Below are 23230 nucleotides of genomic sequence, written 5' to 3'. Positions count from 1 at the left end.
ATTTTGCATAACCACCGTGCTACAACGTCCATGTTCATGAACAAAATTTTAAAAGGTCATTTTAGGTTTTTCAACCTCAATGCTGGTGCTTGACACAATTGCTTCTTTAGTTCGACAAACGCTTCCTCACATTCTTGTCTCCATTCGATTCTTTCATGGGGACCCCCCCACTTAGTCAATTTTGTAAGTGGCTCACAAATTTCAGAAAACGACAGAATATAAAATGTCTCTCAAATATGAAAAACACAAAGTTTACCTGAGAGTGCGAGGAGTGTTTGGTCGTGCCAAAGAACTCATTGTTTCTACTCGATCACGTGTAATGTGTTTCGTGCCTTTTGAAATCGAATCCCCCAAATATATTACCTCTTGTTTCACTAGTTGTGCTTTCTCATGTGATGCTTTGTGACCCTGTTCTGCCAAATAGTTTGCTAATGTGGTGAGGTCTCGTATGAGTTTCTTCATCTTTTGACGCCAATCACAAATTATCTACGTATTGTATTAACACAGAACCGTCAAATTTACACCCTTTTAGCGATTGTTTCAATGCGGCATGATACAAAGTTGGAAAATTTGTAAATCCCATTGGTGCCCACGTATACTGCTCCCCCGGCAACAAAACCCAAACCAGTTTTGTGACTCCTCAGGCACTGACCAAAATCAAAATGTTCTCTTTTTCCAGTTTTATCTGCTGCTGATAAAATGCCGTTGTTAAGATGTCTGCATATTGTGATCTGGACCGTTCTCTGATTTCAGTGTTCCACACTACTGTTGCATCCATACACTCTTGGCTGGTTTTAAACTTTCCATCTACTGCATAATGTGTACCAATTTTGCCCAGTTTGGCAAATTTTACCCACCATTTATTTGCTTCTTGGTGCTGGTCATATGCCTTAGTGCTTCTAATGCTTTGATAACATTTTCCCCTTCTCCCACTCCGGGAGTCTCCTGACCCCCCCAACGGCATTAAGTAGTAACATCTTAGGCTATTAATAATTACACTTTTGGTGCTTGACGACACTGTCGTGTGTGTCAATTCACCACAGGCAATTGTGGACGACTAATGTCTAGCATGGGAAGGAGGTTCTAGTCCTATTTCTCAACATTAAATACCACTGTTCACAACAATCCTCATTACCAAAATTACTGACAGTTGTCCTCCTATTTCCACCTAATCTGTCACGGTTCTCTGCCCCAATAGGGCATGGACCAACTTTTATTTAAATTTTTACATTTTTTATTAACTCCTCCACCAACCTCTTTTTTAAAAAATAATACATTTTTTATTAACCCCTCCTGCAACGGTAGTGTGGAACACTGAAATCAGAGAACGGTCCAGATCACATTACGCAGGCATCCTAACCACGGCATTTTATCAGTAGCAGATATAACTGGGAAAAAGAGAAAAATAGAGACCTGCAAGATAAAATGGATCAGGCAGTAGACAAGAATGAGGCGACGAATAAGAAAACTAGGCATATCCAAATGGTATGCGCATGGATTATATGAACAGAAGCAGGAATTGGCTTTTGTGCTATACAAGAGTCTAAACCTAAACCAGGAATTAGAGGAAGCCCTTGAGGATAGACAAGAACAAATTAAACAACTTAAGGTTGCGCTTCAACAGTATCAAAATGAGTGTGGAGGAGGTGACATCTGGTAGGCCACCATTATACCCCTCTCTTAAAGAGGTAAAAAAGCGATATGGGTTGCGAGAGAGGCACATTACGAGTCCGGATATAGTAGTCCCGGATTGAATAGTAGATCGGCATGATCCAGGTAATCATAGAGATGTGCGCCCAGTACGAACGCACACGACCTTGGTTACATATTATCCGGGACAAATATTACCGGAGGAGGACAACACTATTCCCGATGACACACATCCCCAAGTATGCAAATTCTGTAAGAGTTATATGGAGGCCAATTAGATGGTGGTCCAATCGCATTCGGCCTCCTACTAATACTTTTTAAAAAAAAAATTTTTTTACTTTTGGTGCCAGTAAGAATGAGACTAGGAAGTAATCAAGACGGCTAGCTTGATTAAGCCGCCTCCATGTATATTTCACTAGGTCAGGGTTTTTCAATCTCCAAAAATCCACTAGTTCTAATGTATCTGTGATCTTTGATCTCCTTTAATGCTTGAGGGTGATAGTTTGTAGAGTGATTCCTTTACGATCCATTGAGATACTTAAAACCATATTATAATCTCCCACCATAATAAGATTCATTTGTGCAGTTAGCTCAATAGATTATTATATATATTTTCGAAGAAGTGCGAATCATCATTATTTGGCCCATATAGATTAATTTGGTTCAATAGCATATTTAAAATAGTCCATATTCCTTGTACAAACTGTGCAAACAGATCCTCAATCTGATAAAAATTTGTATTAATTAGTATAATCGCCCCTTTTGAATTTCTTTGCCCATGACAAAAATATATTTATCCCTCCCAGTCCTTTTTCCACCCAACGTCATCTATATTTGTAGAATGAGTTTCCTGTAAACAATAAATGTTAAATTTTTACATGGCTAAAAGAGAAAGAATATATATTTTATGATTTGCTAAGCCATTACAATTATAACTGGCTGTACTTATTTCCCCACTTACCATAATGATACCCAAGTTTCAATTATGCTTACCACAACCAATGTTTGTAAACTTACCATTAAAAAGCACCATGATGATTAAGTGTCCATATAGCTGTACCATAGTAATTTGCACTGTTAAGCATACTGTAGCTGCAACTTTGTAAACCTCCAGCTGTCCTAATATTCCACCCACTAAAACCTCCCCCAATATCTAAATCTGTTGTCACTAAGACCATCAGACCACTTCCCTGACTCATAACGCACCTTTGCATGGCGCAAACCCTTGGTCGCCAATTGGTGTTGGCCAGAGGGAAATATGGGCGGTCCCACGATAACATAAATATCTATGAGGGTGCTTACAAGCCCACCAAATAACATGATAACAGTCAAATAAATAGTAACAATAATATTCATAGAAATAATAACAGCACAATCTTATAAATGCATGATCATATTTAAAAAGTCCTGGCAAGGCTATAAGCATGTCAGCCCAGCCTGCTTAGTTCATTGGATTCAATTGTTTGAAACATTTTGAAAAAATGAAGAGAAAATGACATAAATATATTGCATTACATGCAAGACATATTTCATGTTCAGTCGTGGCCAAAAGTCTGCTGCTTCAGTTTGTATGATGGCAATTTGCATATACTCCAGAATGTTATAAAGAGTGATCAAATGAATTGCAATTAATTGCAAAGTCCCTCTTTGCTATGCAAATGAACTGAATCCCCCCCAAAACATTTCCACTGCATTTCAGCCCTGCTACAAAAGGACCAGCTGACATCATATTAGTGATTCTCTCGTTAACACAGGTGTGAGTGTTGACAAGGACAAGGCTGGAGATCACTCTGTCATGCTGATTGAGTTCGAATAACATGCTGGAAGCTTCAAAAGGAAGGTGGTGCTTGGAATCATTGTTCTTCCTCTGTCAACCGTGGTTACCTGCAAGGAAACGCGTGCCGTCATTGCTTTGCACAAAAAGGGCTTCACAGGCAAGTAAGATTGCACCATTTATCGGATCATCAAGAACTTCAAGGAGAGCGGTTCAGTTGTTGTGAAGAAGGCTTCAGGGCGCCCAAGAAAGTCCAGCAAGCGCCAGGACCGTCTCCTAAAGTTGATTCAGCTGCGGGATCGGGACACCACCAGTACAGAGCTTGCTCAGGAATGGCAGGTGTGAGTGCATCTGCACGCACAGTGAAACACAGACTTTTGGAGGATGGCCTGGTGTCAAGAAGGGCAGAAAAGAAGCCACTTCTCTCTAGGAAAAACATCAGGGACAGACTGATATTCTGCAAAAGGTACAGGGATTGGACTGCTGAGGACTGGGGTAAAGTCATTTTCTCTGATGAATCCCCTTTCCGATTGTTTGGGGCATCTGGGAAAAAAACTTGTCCGGAGAAGACACAGTGAGCGCTACCATCAGTCCTGTGTCATGCCAACAGTAAAACATCCTGAGACCATTCATGTGTGGGGTTGCTTCTCAGCCAAGGGAGTGGGCTCACTCACAATTTTGCCTAAGAACACAGCCATGAATACAGAATGGTACCAACACATCCTCCGAGAGCAACTTCATCCAACCATCCAGGAACAGTTTGGTGACGAACAATGCCTTTTCCAGCATGATGGAGCACATTGCCGTAAGGCAAAAGTGATAACTAAGTGGCTCGGGGAACAAAACAACGATTGTTTTGGCCAGGAAACTCCCCAGATCTTAATCCCATTGAGAACTTGTGGTCAATCCTCGAGGCGGGTGGACAAACAAAACCCCACATATTCTGACAAACTCCAAGCATTGATTATGCAAGAATGGGCTGCCATCAGTCAGGATGTGGCCCAGAAGTTAATTGACAGCACGCCAGGGCGGATTGCAGAGGTCTTGAAAAAGAAGGGTCAATGCTGCAAATATTGGCTCTTTGCATCAACTTCATGTAAATGTCAATAAAAGCCTTTGACACTTAAGAAATGCTTGTAATTATACTTCAGTATTCCATAGTAACATCTGACAAAAATATCTAAAGACACTGAAGCAGCAAACTTTGTCAAAAAAAGGAAGAAGGAAAAAGGAGCAGATTCTATCGGTCGCTAAAGAGTCGTCTTAGGCATCACACTACCCATAAAGGAATACCCAAGTTTAACTTACAGTTGACTCTGACACAGCCATGGCACAATAGCCAAGAATACATGCAGTACTGACAATCCAGAGCGAGTAAACCTGTAAAACCAACCCTCTCTCCACCCAGCCTATACCTCTGCACACTGACTCGGTACCGGTGGCCCCTGTATATAGCCTCGTTATTATTATTGTGTTACTTTTTATAATTTTTTTGTATTTTAGCCTACTTGGTAAATATTTTCTTCTTCTTGAACTGCACTGTTGGTTAACCTCTTGGGGCTATGTGGGACGCTAGCGTGCCACCCGTGGTGCACCCTATCAACAGCAGGTGCATTTCAAGAGCGGCAAATTTGAAACCAAATGAATGTAAAAATTCACATTTTTCAAACATACAACTATCTTACACCCTTTGAAAGATAAACATCTCCTTAATCTAACCTCGTTGTCCGATTTCAAAAAGGTTTTACGGCGAAAGCATAAAGTTAGATTATGTTAGGAGAGTACATTGACAATAGCTGTGTGTAATGTTTTGTCAATTCAAAGACAGGCGTCACCAAAACCATAAAACCAGCTAAAATGATGCACTAACCTTTGACAATCTCCATCAGATGACACTCCTAGGACATTATGTTAGACAATGCATGCATTTTTAGTTCTATCAAGTTCATATTTATATCCAGAAACAGCGTTTTACTATGGCGTTGATGTTCAGGAAATCGTTTCCCTTCAATAACCGGCAGTCAAGTCAGCACCACAAATTAAATAATTAAAATTAGAAAACATTGGTAAAATATTATATTGTCATTTAAAGAATTATAGATTTACATCTCTTGAACGCAATCGACTTGCCAGATTTAAAAATAACCTTACTGGGAAATCACACTTTGCAATAATCTGAGCACTGCGCCCAGAAAAATACGCTTTGCGATACAGACTGACCGCCATGTTGGAGAGATCGAAAATACTATGTAAATAATCCATTACCTTTGATTCTCTTCATCAGATGTCACTTCCAGGAATCCCAGGTCCATAACGAATGTAGTTTTGTTCAAAAAAGCTCATCATTTATGTCCAAAAAGCTCCATGTTGTTAGCACATGATCTAAGCCCGCCGGACTTCACTTCATGAACGAGGGGGAAAAATATATTTACGTTCGTTCAAACATGTCAAACGTTGTATAGCATAAATCATTAGTGCCTTTTTTAACCAGAACATGAATAATATTCAAGGTGGACGAATGCATTCTCTTTTAAAACGTATTGGAACGAGGGTACCCAACATGACCTCGCGCGCCAGAGTCTAATTGGCCATCACCGTTCCAAGGCTCTTGTTCGGTCAGATCTCACAGTAGAAGACTCAAAACACTTTGTAAAGGCTGGTGACATCTAGTGGAAGCAATAGGAAGTGCCAAAACATTAATCAGCCCCTGTGTGTTTCAATGGCATAGGCTTAAAGGTAATTCAACACATCAGGTATCCACTTCCTGTCAGAATCTGTCTCAGAGTTTTGCCTGCCAAATGAGTTCTGTTATACACAGACACCATTCAAACAGTTTTAGAAACTTTAGGGTGTTTTTTATCCATATATAATAAGTATATGCATATTCTAGTTACTGGGTAGGATTAGTAACCAGATTAAATCGGGTACGTTTTTTTTATCCAGCCGTGAAAATACTGCCCCCTAGCCCCAACAGGTTAAGGGCTTGTAAGTAAGCATTTCACAGAAAAGTCTACACTTGTTGTATTCTGCGCATGTGGCAAATAGTTTGATTTGGTTACACAGTTTTGTTTTTTATTCCAGGGTCGTTGCTCTATCACCTCGGGTGTTTTACACCAAGGCCAATATTAGGATCAAGAATATAAAAACCTATCTTTACTGTTACTACAGACAAGTCATGTTCAACCATTCATACACCCTCACACACCATGCGGCCTCACGGCCACCGCGGCTGGGCTTTCACCCCCTGTTACGGGTTTAGCAGGGAACCAACCCCACTCAGGAATTACACCCTAGGATTTACCCTCTGCAGGTACTAGCTTGCTCGGCCTTACCTTCCGGGCCTTAACCTATTCTTTATGGTACTCGCAGGAACCAACCCACTCAGGATTTACCCCCTACGACTTACCCTCTGCAGGGACTACCCTGCTCAGGCTTACCTTCCGGGACTTACCATATACCATGCATTTACGACCGGTCGTAGTACAATGGGACTACTGAATAAGCTCAGGCTTGCTAGGGCCGTATCCTATCATTGTTCAGCCTGCGATTCTCATCTCCCTGAGATGTCAAAATGAGTGGTAACCGGTGTAGGAACTGTGCTGGCTCCTGCTCCACTGATTCAGACTCCTACAGTTTGACTAAAAATCGTGGTGAATCCTGCCAACAACGCCAACTGACAGACGGCTAGTGAAGCTCAAACCAAGTTTACTCACTCACTGGGTCACACAGCTGTATAAGACAAATACATATTTACACAAACCCATTTATACTTTCCTCTCATGCTGAGTCTCCTTAAACATCTGGACAGCCAATACATCTATGTTACTAGACAGGACTTTAGTGATGCCTTTTCTTTCTCACTTACTCTGACCTGACCTTGGCCCAAATTCCTCACTCCTCCCCAACTCATGGCTGTCCTGTTGACTTGAACCAGGCTGTGGCTCTTCTCCTCTCCATAGGATACCTGATATCTAACTATAACTTGTTCTGACAGAATGTTAACTTTTTGCGTTCCCCTTTCTCACTCAGTATATTTCCATACCCTCAGTTCTAATATGATAACATGAATAAGGATATGTCATAGAAGTCAGTACCCATCAGTCAAAAGGCTATATAGCCTATTATTGAACATGCAACTAACTGATGTAATGAAGCAGCTAATAAAAACAATTTTCAAACATTTCCAAAAATGCAATTCGAGGGGGAAACACTGTTCTATATAGTGCACCTAATGCGAGCGGTTCCATATGTGACAGAGATGAAAATCTGTTACAAAATTAGAAAGAGAATCTAATAGCAAGAACTAGGATGGATTGCTAATATGACTGGGATTGTGCATTTGGCTTTTGGACAACGAAATAATGTTGATATGTAAACCAATAGAACAGGAGAGAAATGCTGGTTAATGGCATGAGGAGGTCTAAAAATATTGCCTCAACATTTCTATGGTTGGATTGTGGCTAGACTACTTTGATGCAAGGTAATACATTCCTCATTATTTAATGTAAAACAAAACGTTCATGTTTCAGACAATTATACTGCCTTAAGCTTACATTGTAATGTGCTGATAGCCTGCCTACCGTTGATTTATAGCCTATGCACTCAAATTGCAAATGGGATGCGCACTTTAATTACGAGTTGAGATTGAGAAATAATAGTAGCCTTTTTTATCGTGGCCATCAAAGTTTTTAACACGTTATTGCATTTTAGAATACTTATTTGTTGCCCAATGACTGGGCTTTTAAAAGCACACATTTCACTCCAGTGCCAGTACTGCTCTCGCGTTGTCTGACAGGTGATAGGCCATTCCACTTTAAAAACTAGGCTCTGTATGCTGTAAGCGTGTGGTAAATAAGATAAATGACGACCAAAAACCAATACACACTCGGCAATTTAATTCCACTAAGTTATGCAAATTTTACCTATAGACCGATAAGCATCACTAGTACCAATATGTGCTGTAATTTGTTTATTCAACTTAACTGTCATTACAAAAAAATACATTCCGTTGCATGAACCACATCAGTTAACATAATTTGAATGAACATTATACATTACCATGGAAGTTATTGCATCACAATTCCAGGCAGCCATTGCGAGTGTATCCATGAGTTTACCAGTCAAATTGCCACACGAATGCCCCGCCATCTCCTCAGTCAGCTGTTTGTTCCCCCCCAGAATTAATATAGACCATACCAGTCAAAAGTTTGGACACACCTACTCATTCAATATTTTCTACATTGTAGAATAATAGTAAAGATGTAAAAACTATGAAGTAACACATGAGGAATCATGTAGTAACCAAAAAAGTGTTAAACAGATCTAAAATATATTTTACATTTGAGATTCTTCAAAGTAGCCACCCTTTGCCTTGAGGACAGCTTTGCACACTCTTGGAATTCTCTCAAACAGCTTCATGAGGTAGTCACCTGGAATGCGTTTCAATTAACAGGTGTGCCTTGTGGAATTTCTTTCCTTAATGCGTTTGAGCTAATCAGTTGTGTTGTGACAAGGTGGGGTGGTATACAAAAGCTGGCCCTGTTTGGTAAAAGACCAAGTCCATATTATGGCAAGAACAGCTCAAATAGGCAGAGAGAAATGACTGTCCATTACTTTAAGACATTAAGGTCAGTCAATTCGGAAAATGTAAAGAACTTTTAAGTTTTCTTCAAGTGCAGTCTCAAAAACCATCAAGCGCTATGATGAAACGGGCTCTCTTGAGGATCGCCACAGGAAAGGAAGACCCAGAGTTACCTCTGCTGCAGAGGATACCTCCATTGGAGTTACCACCCTCAGAAATTGCAGCCCAAATAAATCCTTCAGAGTTCAAGTAACAGACATCTCAACATCAAGAAACATAAGCAATGGACATTAGACTGGTGGAAATCTGTCCTTTGATATGAGTACAAATGTCAGATTCTTGTTTCCTACTACCGTGTCTTTGTGAGACGCAGAGTAGGTGAACGGATGATCTCCACATGTGTAGTTCCCACCGTGAAGCATGGAGTCGATGGTGTGGGGGTGCTTTGCTGGTGACCCAGTCTGATTTATTTAGAATTCAAGACACACTTAACCAGCATGGCTGCAACAGCATTTTGCAGCAGTACGCCATCCCATCTGGTTTGCGCTAAGTCCCACTATCATTTGTTTTTCAACAGCACAATGACACAACACACCTCCAGGCTGTGGAAGGGCTATTTGACCAAGAAGGAGAGTGATGGAGTGCTGCATCAGATGACCTGGCTTCCACAATTGTCCAACCTCAAACCAATTGAGATGGTTTGGGATGAGTTGGACCGCAGAGTGAAGGAAAAGCAGCCAACAAGTGCTCAGCATATGTGGGAACACCTATGAAAAGCATTCCAGGTGAAGCTTGTTGAGAGAATGCCAAGCGTGTGCAAAGCTGTCATCAAGGCAACGGGTGGCTACTTTGAAGAATCTATATATTTTGATTTGTTTAACACTTTTTTTTGGTTACTACATGATTCCATATGTGTTATTTCATAGTTTTGATGTCTTCACTATTATTCTACAATGTAGAACATAGTACAAAGGAAGAAAAACCCTTGAATGAGTAGGTGTCCAAACTTTTGACTGGTACTGTATATTCTATATAGCGTGTGTGATATATTTATTATAATTATTTTTGTAAAAAAAAAATTCAGGATATTTTATTTTCATGACGGTCTTTATCCATAAATGTTGGTTATAGGGTGTTTGTGCCAGCCCTATTTAAGAGTACCAAACCTCTCTTCCAATAACAGCTAGTTTTCAGTGTTCCCCACTCAGACCACTCCCAGACAGTCCTAGCAAAAATATTGATTGAGAAATTGCTCTTTGCTAAGAAGGTATTTTTGTATCTTTTTTTTTACAATTTTAATTGAAAACAATCACAGTAAGGTACTTTTAAGATCGCGTTAAAGCAGAATTCTGAGTTTTTCACACCCCCCAAAAAATAAAACGCATAAGAAATATCTTGCAGCGTTTTGTAAAAACAGATCTAAATTGCTTCTTACTGTAATTTATGCTCAGCATTAGACACAGTTTGTGCTTCAATTGCACTTCTCCACTTAGATGAAAATACTTTTCTCGGTGTAGCCTGCTTTTCTCCGGTAAATGCAAGATTAACTTCAAGCAAAACATTAGGAAGTGTAGCTGGCTACATTATTTCTATGATAAATATTAGAAATATGAATGCCATGCATCCTTTTTTTGCAAGAAAGACACTGCTTTTTCATTGTAAGCATGTCTATTTGTGTGGCTGCTAGTCAAAATGCCTTGCTCTTCTGTTGTCATCTGATCAAAATGAAGCTTTTTTCTGCTGAATGTGTTGCACTAATGTATTTTCTGTCAAGGAAAACTAGTTGCACGCCACTCTAATGAAGCAAAAAATACACTTGTTGACTTTCAATTTCAAACGCAGATTTTTTGTTTGTTTTAAAAATCCAGATTCCTGAACTCTAACGTGACCCCTTATACTTAATTGTTTCCCAAAATGTATTTGATTTTGAGATAAGAACTGCTGCATTGGACCTTTTAAAGTTTTTAATTTCTGCAAGTGCGTTATCTTTTGATTGTTGTATTCGCCGTCTTTCAGATATCTTTTTGGTTACGCATTGCACAACTCTGACTTGCATGTAAATCATGTCAAAGGGAGCTGTGCAAGATGTTGTGTGTGTTTTTCTCAATTATTCAGCCTCCTATGCTTATCATACTCTGTGTAGAAATTTCTATCCCAGTGTGATTTTGATGTGCTTTGTTTTTTTTCTTTGTGCCTTGCAGCACAAAAATGCCACAGCAGTACTGGAGTACGAACGAATGGCAGAACTTGACTTCGAAAAGAGGGATTTCAGAAAGGCATGTTACCCCATTCAACACATACACACACACACACACACACACACACAGACATTGGCAGTCAACCCAGTTGTGAGATGGTAGCTGTTGTCTTCTCTGCTGCAGGTGGTGTATTCTATGGACAAGGCCCTGGGATTGGCGTCCACCTGCCATCGCTTCAAAATCCTTAAGGCTGAGTGTTTGGCCCTACTGGGTCGCTACCTAGAAGCCCAGTCTGTGGCCAGGTATAAACCAATCAGGCACTAAAGTGGGGCAGGAAGGAGTGGAAGTTAAGAGGATTATCCAACCAAACTCTTTACCAGGACATTTGTTTCAAATTTGAAAGGCAGGTTTTATATCTGTGGTACTATATACACTACAGTGCCTTGCAAAAGTATACATCCCTCTTGGTGTTTTTCCTATTTTGTTGCATTACAACCTGTAATTTAAATAGATTTTTATTTGGATTTCATGTAATGGACATACACAAAATAGTCCAAATTGGTGAAGTGAAATAACTTGTTTCAAAAAAATTACAAAAAATTAAAAACGGAAACTGGTGTGTGCATATGTATTCACCCCCTTTGCTATGAAGCCCCTAAATAAGATCTGGTGCAACCAATTACCGTCAGAAGTCACATAATTAGTTAAATATAGTCCACCTGTGTGCAATCTGTGTCACATGATCTCAGTATATATACACCTGTTCTGAAAGACCCCAGAATCTGCAGCACCACTAAGCAAGCGGCACCATGAAGACCAAGGAGCTCTCCAAACAGGTCAAGCACACAGTTGTGGTGAAGTACAGATCAGGGTTGGGTTATAATTTTTTTTTATCCGAAACATTGAACATCCCACAGAGCACCATTAAATCCATTATTAAAAAATGGAAAGAATATGGCACCACAACAAACCTGCCAAGAGGGCCGCCCACCAAAACTCACAGACGAGGCAAGGAGGGCATTAATCAGAGAAGCAACAAAGAGACCAAAGAGAACCCTGAAGGAGCTGCAAAGCTCCACATGGAAGCTATGGAAGAAAGTACTCTGGTCAGATGAGACAAAAATGTTGCTTTTTGGCCATCAAGGAAAATGCTATGTCTGGCAAACCTAACACCTCTCATCACCCTGAGAACATTATCCCCACATTGACGCATGGTGGTGGCAGCATCATGTTGTGGGGATGTTTTTCATCGGCAGGGACTGGGAAACTGGTCAGAATTGAAAGAATGGTGGATGGCGCTAAATACAGGGAAATTCTTGAGAGAAACCTGTTTGTCTTCCAGAGATTTGAGACTGGGACGGAGGTTCACCTTCCAGCAGGACAATGACCCTAAGCGTACTGCTAAAGCAACACTCGAGTAGTTTAAGGGAAACGTTTAAATGTCTTGGAATGGCCTAGTCAAAGCCTCAATCCAATTGAGAATCTGTACACCTGCGGAACCCATCCAACTTGAAGGAGCTGGAGCAGTTCTGCCTTGAAGAATGGTCAAAAATCCCAGTGGCTAGATGTGCCTAGCTTATAGAGACATATTCCAGGAGACGTGCAGCTGTTATTGCTGCAAAAGGTGGCTCTGCAAATTATTGACTTTTGAGGGGTGAATAGTTATGCATGCTCAAGTTTGCAGTTTTTTTGTCGTCTTGTTTGTTTCACAATAAAAACATTTTTGCATCTTCAAAGTGGTAGGCATGTTGTGTAAATCAAATGATACAAACCTCCAAAAAAATCTATTTTCATTCCAGGTTGTAAGGTAAGAAAAATGCCAAGGGGGTGAATACTTTCGCAAATAAGTCACTGTGTATATATACAAAAGTATGTGGACACCTCTTCAAATTAGTGGATATGTCTATTTCAACCACACCCGTTGCTCACAGGTGTATAAAATCGAGCACACAGACATGTAATCTCCATACAAGCTCACAGAATGGAACCGCCGATTGCATGTCTCGTTAAAATGTTTATTTTTTAAAGTATTTGTCACCAACAGATGCATATCTGTATTCCCAGTTATGTGAAATCCATAGATTAGGACCTAATGAATTCATTTAAATTGCGCTTCAGTCCCGTTCTGCGAGCTTGTATGGAGATTGCATGGCTGTGTGCTTGTTTTTTTTATACCTGTTAGCAATGGGTGTGGCTGAAATGGCCGAATCCACTCATTGTAAAGGGTGTCCACATTCTTTTGTATGTACGTACAGTGCATTCGGAGAGTATTCAGACCACTTGACTTTTTCCACATTTCGTTACGCTAGTCTTATTCTAAAATGGATTAACTACCTTGTGCTTAGGTTTGTTGTCCTGTTGGAAGGTGAACCTTCGCCCCAGTCCGAGGTTCTGAGCACTCTGGAGCAGGTTTTCATCAAGGATCTCTCTGTACTTTGCTCTGTTCATCTTTGCCTTGTTCCTGACAAGTCTCCCAGTCCTTGCTACTGAAAACCATCCTCACAACATGCTGCCACAACCATGCTTCACCGTAGGGATGGTTCCAGGTTTCCTCCAGACATGATGCTTGTTATTCAGGCCAAATAGTTGGTTTCTTGGTTTCATCATGGTCAGAGTCTTTAGGTGCCTTTTGGCAAACTCATAGAGGGCTGTCAGGTGCATTTTACTGAGAACTGGCTTCTGTCTGCCCACTCTACCATAAATGGTCTAGTTGGTGGAGTGCTGCAGAGATGGCTGTCTTTCTGGAAGGTTCTCCCGTCTCCACAGAGGAACTATAGAGCTCTGTCAGTGACCATCGTGTTCTTGGTCACCTCCCTGACCAAGGACCTTCTCCCCTGATTGCTCAGTTTTACTGGGTGGCAGAGAAGAATGGTAGAAGCTCCCCAAATACAGGTGTGCCAGGCTTTTACATTTTTTTATTTAACCTTTATTTAACTAGGCATGTCAGTTAAGAACAAAGCTTGTAGTGTCATACCCAAGAAGACTTGAGGCTGTAATCGCTGCCAAAGGTGCTTCAACAAAGTACTGAGTGAAGGGTCTGAATACTTATGTAAATGTGATATTTCAGTTTTTTTATACATTTGCTAAAATTGATAACCTGTTTTGATAACCTGTATGTAGATTTAGAGGGAAAAAACTAAGCAATTTTAGAATATGGCTGTAAAGTAACAAAATGTGGAAAAAGTCAAGTGGTCTGAATACCTTTGGTCATGTAGTGTTATTTTGTTTTCTTCAGCTGTAATAGGATGTTTGTAATTTTTCATGGGTTATAAACTTTTTCAACTGTCGAATTTCACTTCAGCCCATATTTTTTTTTACAACTATTGGTGACTAACATGAGTTAAAATTCAATTACAAACCCCAGGAACATTGCCAGTTGATGAGGCTTCTTTTGCCCTAATTTTTATGTTTGCTCCAGTTAGGGGAATATCAAAGTCAGATTCTTTGTCTTATGAATCTTGTCTTTTCTCTCCCAGCGATATATTGAGGATGGACTCGACTAACGGAGACGCTCTGTACGTGCGAGGCCTGTGTCTGTACTACGAGGATTGCATTGACAAAGCTGTGCAGTTCTTCGTGCAAGCACTGCGCATGGCCCCAGACCACGAGAAGTCTCGTCTAGCTTGCAGAGTGAGTCACTCAACTTGCGCCTGTACTTATTTTAAAATGTTGAAATGATTTACTCGTGTAGAGTAGTTTTATGTCATTGGATAGTGTACAGGGAGAGGTCTGTACTAGGCCTACCTCTTACTGGCTATATTTCGTTTTTTAGCTTAACAAATCCAAGTCACAAACATAACAACCATTTTTAATAGCACCAATACTAAAAAGCATCAGTATTCCTCACAATAAATACTGTTTCACTACAATATATTTTGGCCAACAGATGTATTTATACCTACAGCTTTCGAAGATCTATTGATTGCTTTAACTTGATCATAGTATACCAGTACCAAAACGTTGTGATACTTATACCGATCCAAAGAACCCACTGGTGCCTGTTATAATTGTTTTCTGAAGTTGTGTTTATAAATTCAGTTACATTTTGTAATTTCATTTAGCGTGTTAGAGCCTAGAGCACAGGCCAGTCTGAGCACAAAAACAAAGAAACCGGCTTGTCTCTAGCCAAAACCATTCAAAAGTTATGACCCATATTACCGGAGCAACCCTTTTTTTCTTTCTGTCGTGTATTAGCGTGCATGTTGTGGGACGTTTTAAAGTAATCCTAGGCTGCTAATTATTGTTTTGATAACAGCCTTGTTCAGTCATGTTACATACAGTAGCTAGCTAACAACCTGGTAACTTCACCAGCAGACCTAGGCTATAGGCACATATTTGGATGGCACAGGAAGAAAGGAAAAAGGTTAGCTACTGAGAGAGATGTGCTTCAAAGATAGGATTCATATAGGCCTAATGTAAGCCTAAGCTATAGATCTTAATAAAAAATTAGGAACGCTAAGCCACTGTGATTTTCACCCCCGTGGTATCATGTTACTATTTGGCCTTGTATTGTGAGTAAAATGTTGGTATTGTGACAACACTACTTGATCAATAGAGGGTGGCGCAGTGGTTTAATGCACTGCATTTCAGTACAAGAGGCGTCACTGCAGTCCCTGGTTTGAATCCAGGCTGCATCACATCCGGCCGTGATTGGGAGTCCCATAGGGCGGCGCACAATTGGCCCAGCGTTGTCCTGGTTTGGCCGGGGTTGGTCGTCATTGTAAATAAGAATTTGTTCTTAACTGACTTGCCTAGTTAAATAAAGGTTACACATCAGTACTGTAGCCCGCGATTTGAGTTCTACTGCATCTGACGTACTGATTCAATGTGGTTGATATCTACCTAAAATCAGAATGCTAAAGCTTTGAAAGCCAAGAAGGAGGAGGGAAACAAAGTGTTCAAGGACAGCAACTTTGAGGCAGCCTACCGGCTCTACTCAGAGGCCCTGGCGATAGACCCCAACAACATCAAAACCAACGCCAAGCTCTACTGCAACAGAGGCACCGTCGGGGCTAAGGTGAGAACCTCAACTGGAATGCTCTAGAACAAGGTAGAGTTCAGGAACAAATGCGCAAAAACATTGCAGAATTAAGTGTTCATATTTGGCAAGTTCAGGTAGTACCTCATCTCAAAAGTGTTCTCCCAATTTATGGAATACTAGACAGGACTGGGAAAGTACTTTTGTAAAAATCCTGAATGTACATAATGGCCAGACCTTAAATAATACTACAAATGAAAAAGGAACCCAGATATGTCACATGGGGTAAAAATCTGAAGCACCACCAGAGAGGAAGTGCAGTGGCCAGGAAGAGGGAGAAGACAGAGCAAGATGACTGGGCCGACATTCTGCTAATTTTCTGAGAGAAACATCCAATATCAATTCAGTTTTCTGTTCCCAAAACTAGAATCTGTTATGAACTGTAGTTGGAGCAGCCTTAAGGGCAGTAAGAAGCAGGAAGCAGCAGGATCCAGTGTAAAATAGTGTCCAGTTTATTCACAGTGAAAAGGTGGTTCCATATGAAGATATAATATGGCAGAATATTTACAATCAGTGTCTTCGGTAAGTATTCAGACCCCTTGAATTTTTCCACATTTTGTTACGTTACAGCCTTAATCTGAAATGGATTAAATAAAAAATCCTCAGCAATTTACACACAATACCCCATAATGATAAAGTCAAAACAGTTTTTATTTTATTTTTTTATTTGTTCACATTTATTAAATATAAAAAACAGATACCTTATTTACTTAAGTATTCAGACCCTTTGCTATGAGACTTGAAATTGAGGTCAGGTGCATCTGTTTCCATTGATCACCCTTGATGCTTCTACAACTTGATTGGAGTCCACCTGTGGTAAATTCAATTGATTGGACATGATTTGGAAAGGCACATCAAATCAAATTTATTTTGATGTAAGAACGCTTACATCAGCTGATATATCAAAGTGCTGAACAGAAACCCAGCCTAAAACCCCAAACAGCAAGCAATGCAGGTGTAGAAGCACGGTGGCTAGGAAAAACTCCCTAGAACGGCCAAAACCTAGGAAGAAACCTAGAGAGGAACCAGGCCATAAGGTCCAGTTTATGTCAGAGCAAAAACCAAGCCATGAGGTCGGAGGAATTGTCCGTAGAGCTCTGAAACAGGATTTTGTCGAGGCACAGATCTAGCAAAGGGTACCAAAACATTTCTGCAGCATTGAAGGTCCCCAAGAACACAGTGGCCTCCATAAATTCTTAAATGGAAGAAGTTTAGAACCACCAAGCCTCTTCCTAGAGCTGGCTGCCCGGCCAAACTGAGCAATCAGGGGATTACGGCCTTCGTCAGGGAGGTGACCAAGAATCCAATGGTCACTCTGACAGAGTTCCAGAAAGACAACCATCTCTGCAGCACTTCACCAATCATGCCTTTATGGTAGAGTGGACAGACGGAAACCACTCCTCAGTAAAAGGCACATGACAGCCCACTTGAAGTTTGCCAAAAGGCACCTAGACTCTCAGAGCATGAGAAACTAGATTCTCTGGTCTGATGAAACCATGCCAAGCGTCACGTCTGGAGGAAACCTGGCACCATCCCTACGGTGGCAGCATCATGCTGTAGGGATGTTTTTCAGCGGCAGGGACTGGAAGACTTGTCATGATCGAGGGAAAGATGAACGGAGCACAGTACAGAGAGCTCCTTGATGAAAACCTTCTCTAGAGCGCTCAGGACATCAGACCGGGGCGAAGGTTCACCTTCCAACAAGACAACGACCCTAAGCACACAGCCAAGACAAAGAAGGATTTGGCTTCGGGACAAGTCGCTGAATGTCCTTGAGTGGCCCAGCCAGAGCCCAGACTTGAACCCAATCTAACATTTCTGGAACTGAAAATAGCTATGCAGCAATGCTCCCCATCCAACCTGACAGAGTTAAGAGGATCTGCAGAGAGGAATGGGAGAAACTACCCAAATACAGGTGCACCAAGCTTGTAGCGTCCTACCCAAGAAGATATAATACAGGAATGATATGTTTTCCGTTTTAGATTAGTTGGAATTCGGTTTCATTAGAGAACAAATTGATACGATTCGATGCACAAACTTAAACACATTAATTTTCCATTTTAAATTAAGATCTGCTGCTGACGGAGCTCATGACCTGGGCCTCTAAGTTGGATCTGTCTGAGCTGACTTCTCTATTGTATGAGTCAGTGCGGAGATTAGCATGTAAATCTTGGTGGGACAAAAAAAAAAAAAATGATGCTTGCCAGCAAAGCCACTACACAAAACGAAACAATACATTAATTGCACTATACCGGTGACAAATGGTGCCCACAAACTGTTAGGGCCTACATAAAGCTGTCCCAACAGCAGAGCTTTCTTTTCAGAACCATTGAGTGAATCCTTACCACTAATACACCTGGTTATCAGCGGAGCTTTGTCTGACAGCGAAACAGTTAATTCAGCCTCATTTACTCCTTTTTTTAAAAACACAGCTGATATGGCTGACTTGTGTGCAAATTATATAAAAGTCTGGCATTCTCTGGATTTATGGTGCTTTCAAGACAACTGGGAACAAAGTTGAATCATGACGTCAGTGATCTTCTGGTTGGAGCTCTAGAAAGAGGCCGGAGTTCCCGACTTCCAGTCGCAGCTAGTTTTTAATCACAGTTCCCAGTTGTCTTGAACTCGTTGAACTCAGATTTCAGTTTCCAGTTGTTTTGAACGTGGCAGAAGTCATGCTGGATTGACAGCATGGCCAATGTATTGTTTATCCCTTTAATCTTGGAAAAGAGACCCTTTGGACCACAGACCCACTGTTGCCAGAGAATTGAATGTTAATTTCTCTACCATAAGCCGCCTCCAACGTTGTAAAGATAATTTGGCAGTACGTCCAATCGGCCTCACAACCGCAGACCACCTGTAACAACACCAGCCCAGGACTTCCACATCCGGTTCTTCACCTGCGGGATCATCTGAGACCAGCCACTCGAACAGCTGATGAAACTGAAGCTTATTTCTGTCTCTAATAAAGGCCTTTGGGGGGAGAAACTCATTCTGATTGGCTGGTTCTGGCTCTCAAGTGGGTGGGCCTATGCTGTCTCAAGCCCACCTATGGCTGCGCCCCTGCCCAGTCATGTGAAATCCATAGAGTAGGGCCTAATTTATTTATTTCAATTGACTGAGTTCTTTAATATAAACTGTAACTCAGTAAATCTTTGAAATTGTTGTGTAAATTTTTTTGTTCAGTGTAGCTATGACATAGTCAATGAATAAACAGTGCATTCGTAAAGTTTTCAGACCCCTTGACTTTGCACATTTTGTTACGTTACAGCCTTATTCTAAAATAGATTTTGTTTTAATTAATCGTCAATCTGCATGCAATATCCCAGAATGACAAAGCAAAACAAATGCTTTAACACAATTTTGCAAATGTATAAAAAATTGAAAATTGAAATCACATTTACATAAATATTCAGACCCTGTACTCAGTACTGTGAAGCGCCTATTACAGCCTCAAGTCTTCTTGGGTATGATGCTACAAGCTTGGCACACCTGTATTTAGGGAGTTTCTCCCTTCTCAGCAGATCCTCTCAAGCTCAAGCCCCTGTGACAACAATTTTGGACCCCCTTGTGGCCCCCCTAAATGTGGAGTATGAAATAATTTTTACATAACTAATTTTTGCTATCGTTCTACTAGGGTAGCCTAGTGGTTAGAGTGTTGGACTAGTAACCGAAAGGTTGCAAGTTCAAATCCCCGAGCTGACAAGGTACAAATGTGTCGTTCTGCCCCTGAACAGGCAGTTAACCCACTGTTCCTAGGCCGTCATTGAAAATAAGAATTTGTTCTTAACTGACTTGCCTAGTTAAATAAAGGTGTAAAAAAAAAAATATATATATATATATATATATATATATATATATTATATATATATAAAATAATAATTGACAGAAAATGCTAATAAATTGTTGAATGATAATGAACATGGTGTTTTGCCTGCTAATGCCTGCAATGCAGTGAAGAAAATGATATGACAACAATAACGTCTAATGTAACTGGCCCCTCTAACAGTACAACTGGCCCCAGTTTGGCCCCCCCCAGTTGAAATGGTCTAGAACTGCCACTGTCCCCATCCAACCTATTTTCAGGTCTCTCCAGAGATGTTTGATGGGTTCAAATCTAGGCTCTGGCTGGGCCACTCAAGGACATTCAGAGACTTGTCACGAAGCCACTCCTGCATTGTCTTGGCTGTGTGCTTAGGGTCTTTGTCCTGTTGGTAGGTGAACCTTCGCCCCAGTCTGAGGTCCTGAGCGCTCTGGAGCAGGTTTTCATAAAGGGATCTCTCTGCGCTTCGTTCATCTTTCCCTTGACTAGTCTCCCAGTACCTGCTGCTGAAAAACATCCCACAGCACGAGGCTGCCACCACCATGCTTCACCGTAGAGATGGTGCCAGGTTTCCTCCAGTCTTGACGCTTGGAATTCATCACAGCAGAGAATCTTGTTTCTCATGGTCTGAGAGTCCTTTAGGTGCCTTTTTGGCAAACTGCAAGCAGGCTGTCGTGCCTTTTACTGAGAAGTGGCTTCTGTCTGGCCACTCTAACATAAAGGCCTAATTGGTGGAGTGCTGCAGAGATGGTTGTCCTCCTGGAAGGTTCTCCCATCTCCACAGAGGAAGTCTTGAGCTCTGTCATAGTGGCCATTGGATTCTTGGTCACCTCCCTGACCAAGGCCCTTCTCCCCTAATTGCTCAGTTTGGCGACACGGCCAGCTCTCGGAAGAGGCTTGGTGGTTCCAAACTTCTATTTACTGTGTTCTTGGGGACCTTCAATGCTGCAGACATTTTTTTGGTACCGTACCCCAGATCTGTGCCTCGACACAATCCTGTCTGAGTTCTTCGGACAATTGATTAGACCCCATGGCCTGTTTTTTTTTCTCTGACATGCGCTGTCAACTCTTTATATAGACAGGTGTGCCTTTCCAAATCATGTCCAATCAATTTAATTTACCACAGGTGGACTCCAATCAAGTTGTAGAAACATCTCAAGGATGATCAACGGAAACAGGATGCACCTGAGCTCAATTGAGTCTCATAGCAAGGGTCTGAATACTTATGCAAATAAGGTATCTGTTTTATTTGTAATAAATTTGCAAAACATTCTAAAAACCTGTTTTCGTTTTGTTATTGTGTGTAGATGTTTATTTATTTAATCCATTAGAATATGGCTGTAATGTAACAAAATGTGGAAAAAGTCAAGGGGTCTGAATACTTCCCAAATGCACTGTATAGCACAACTTTTTGGATTTCACCCCATCTTAGTTTTTCCATAGTGATCTAATCCTCTCGCTTCGGCCATGCAGTGCGCCTCGCAAAAGTGATTGCTCGTTTTGAAATTATTGCCTTGTATCTCTAAATGGACCATGTGCACCAGAGCTTTTCAATTGGCGGCCCGCGGGTCACGTCCGGCCCGTTTATCAATTTTAGAATGGCGTTTTGATCAATTCTGTACATTTAGTTAAAAGAAATATGCAAAAATATCCTCGCAAATTTCCGATGTTTAGTGCCAAAACTGCTCAGATGCAGACTTTATCACAGATTGAGAGATGAGTGCTTCACCCAATATCACGCGGACAGCTGTGATAGTTGCTGCCACTCCCAAAAATATGATGGTAAAACGTTTGGTGTTATATATATTTTTTAATAAGATCATCTTTGAGATCCAACAATCACCAAAATATAAACTGGTCAGTCAGGGAGAATCTAAAATTCTCAATGTCATGGCTTGGGGCCCCCATTGATTTTATGAGTCACTGAGATAGCATAAGAACACGGCATAAGCCATGGCAAAATGTGTAGAATTGCAGGTAAATTAGCTTTAAAATGCCAACCTTTTGTCTCAGCGGCCAAGAGGAGGGCCTTGAATGAGCTGGAGCAGTTTTGCCTTGAAGAATGGGCAAAAATCCCAGTGGCTAGATGTGCCAAGCTTATAGAGACTTACCCCAAGAGACTTGCAGCTGTAATTGCTGCAAAAGGTGGCTCTACAAGGTATTGACTTTGGGGAAGGAATAGTTATGCATGCTCAAGTTTGCATTTTTTTTTAAAATCTTACTTTTTATTGTGAAAAGCAAGAAATATTTTGCACCTTCAAAGCATGTTGTGTGAATCAAATGATACAAACCCCCCAAAAATCTATTTTCATTCCAGGTTGTAAGGCAAGAAAATAGGGAAAATGCCAAGGGGGTTGAATACGCAAGCCACTGTATCTTAAACATTTGAATCGGGGACCGATGTGTATCGGCGAATCATTGCATCCTTAGTAACAGGCATCTTCATTATAGCCACTTTTACATTTTCCGTCCAAATAGACATCTCAAACAAGCGGTAATACTTTACGTTTTTTATTTTTTTTATTTTTATATAATACTGACTCTGTTGACCAGTATTATAAACAGGCAGCAAAACGTATTACTTATGGAGCCGCACATTGCCCACTCTCCCGCTACACATGGACATGTGAACAATGACAGACATGGAGCTCCAAGATGCACGGATTACAAACATAGGAAACATTTAATATATGGAAATAAACAAGCTTTTTTTCTCATCAGTGTAGCGAGTGTTCATGTGCATCTGAACATCGCATCCACTTGGAGGATTGCAAAAGGATAAATTACTGAAACTGAATGGGCTCCTGAGTGGCTCAGCGATCTAAGGCACTGCATCTCAGTGCAAGAGGCATCAGTACAGTCCCTATAGGGCGGCGCACAATTGGCCCAGTGTTGTCCGGGTTTGGCCAGGGTAGGCCGTCATTGTAAATAAGAATTTGTTCTTAACTGACTTGCCTAGTTAAATAAAGGTTCAATAAAAAATACCTGAAAAAAAAGTGCCATTCTGCAACTTGACCAAACATTTCAACACGATTAGCCTTGCGCACAGTTAATACTCATGATACTGGCGAAAGAGTTAAAGTACAACAATATATACATTTAGGATAAATTCATTACTAGATATAAGGGAAACCATGAATGCGCCAAACCATTTATAAGGGGAATT

General features: G+C 40.9%; 1 protein-coding gene across 6 annotated transcripts in view; it reads left to right on the top strand.

Moving 5' to 3' along the window:
- LOC106589259 (dnaJ homolog subfamily C member 7) overlaps positions 1-23230 on the top strand; it is a 113892-nt gene that overhangs the window by 74295 nt on the left and 16367 nt on the right. For 5 of the 6 annotated variants that reach the window (XR_014383008.1, XR_014383009.1, XM_045710139.2 and 2 more), the window contains 4 exons: positions 11207-11281; positions 11387-11505; positions 14680-14833; positions 16056-16220. Coding sequence is in view for 4 of the 6 variants with exons in the window: in XM_045710139.2 (XP_045566095.2) it covers positions 11207-11281; positions 11387-11505; positions 14680-14833; positions 16056-16220 (513 nt within the window). In the remaining 2 variants the exon portion in view is untranslated. The remainder of the gene's footprint in view (positions 1-11206; positions 11282-11386; positions 11506-14679; positions 14834-16055; positions 16221-23230) is intronic. The other variant, XM_045710142.2, reaches the window with a different exon arrangement.

The sequence above is a fragment of the Salmo salar genome, chromosome 28, assembly GCF_965601325.2.
Source record: "Salmo salar chromosome 28, fSalSal1, whole genome shotgun sequence".
Lineage (NCBI taxonomy): Eukaryota > Metazoa > Chordata > Actinopteri > Salmoniformes > Salmonidae > Salmo > Salmo salar.
The sequence above is the reverse complement of the archived record's forward strand: the minus strand, read 5'-3'. Positions and strand labels throughout refer to the sequence as shown.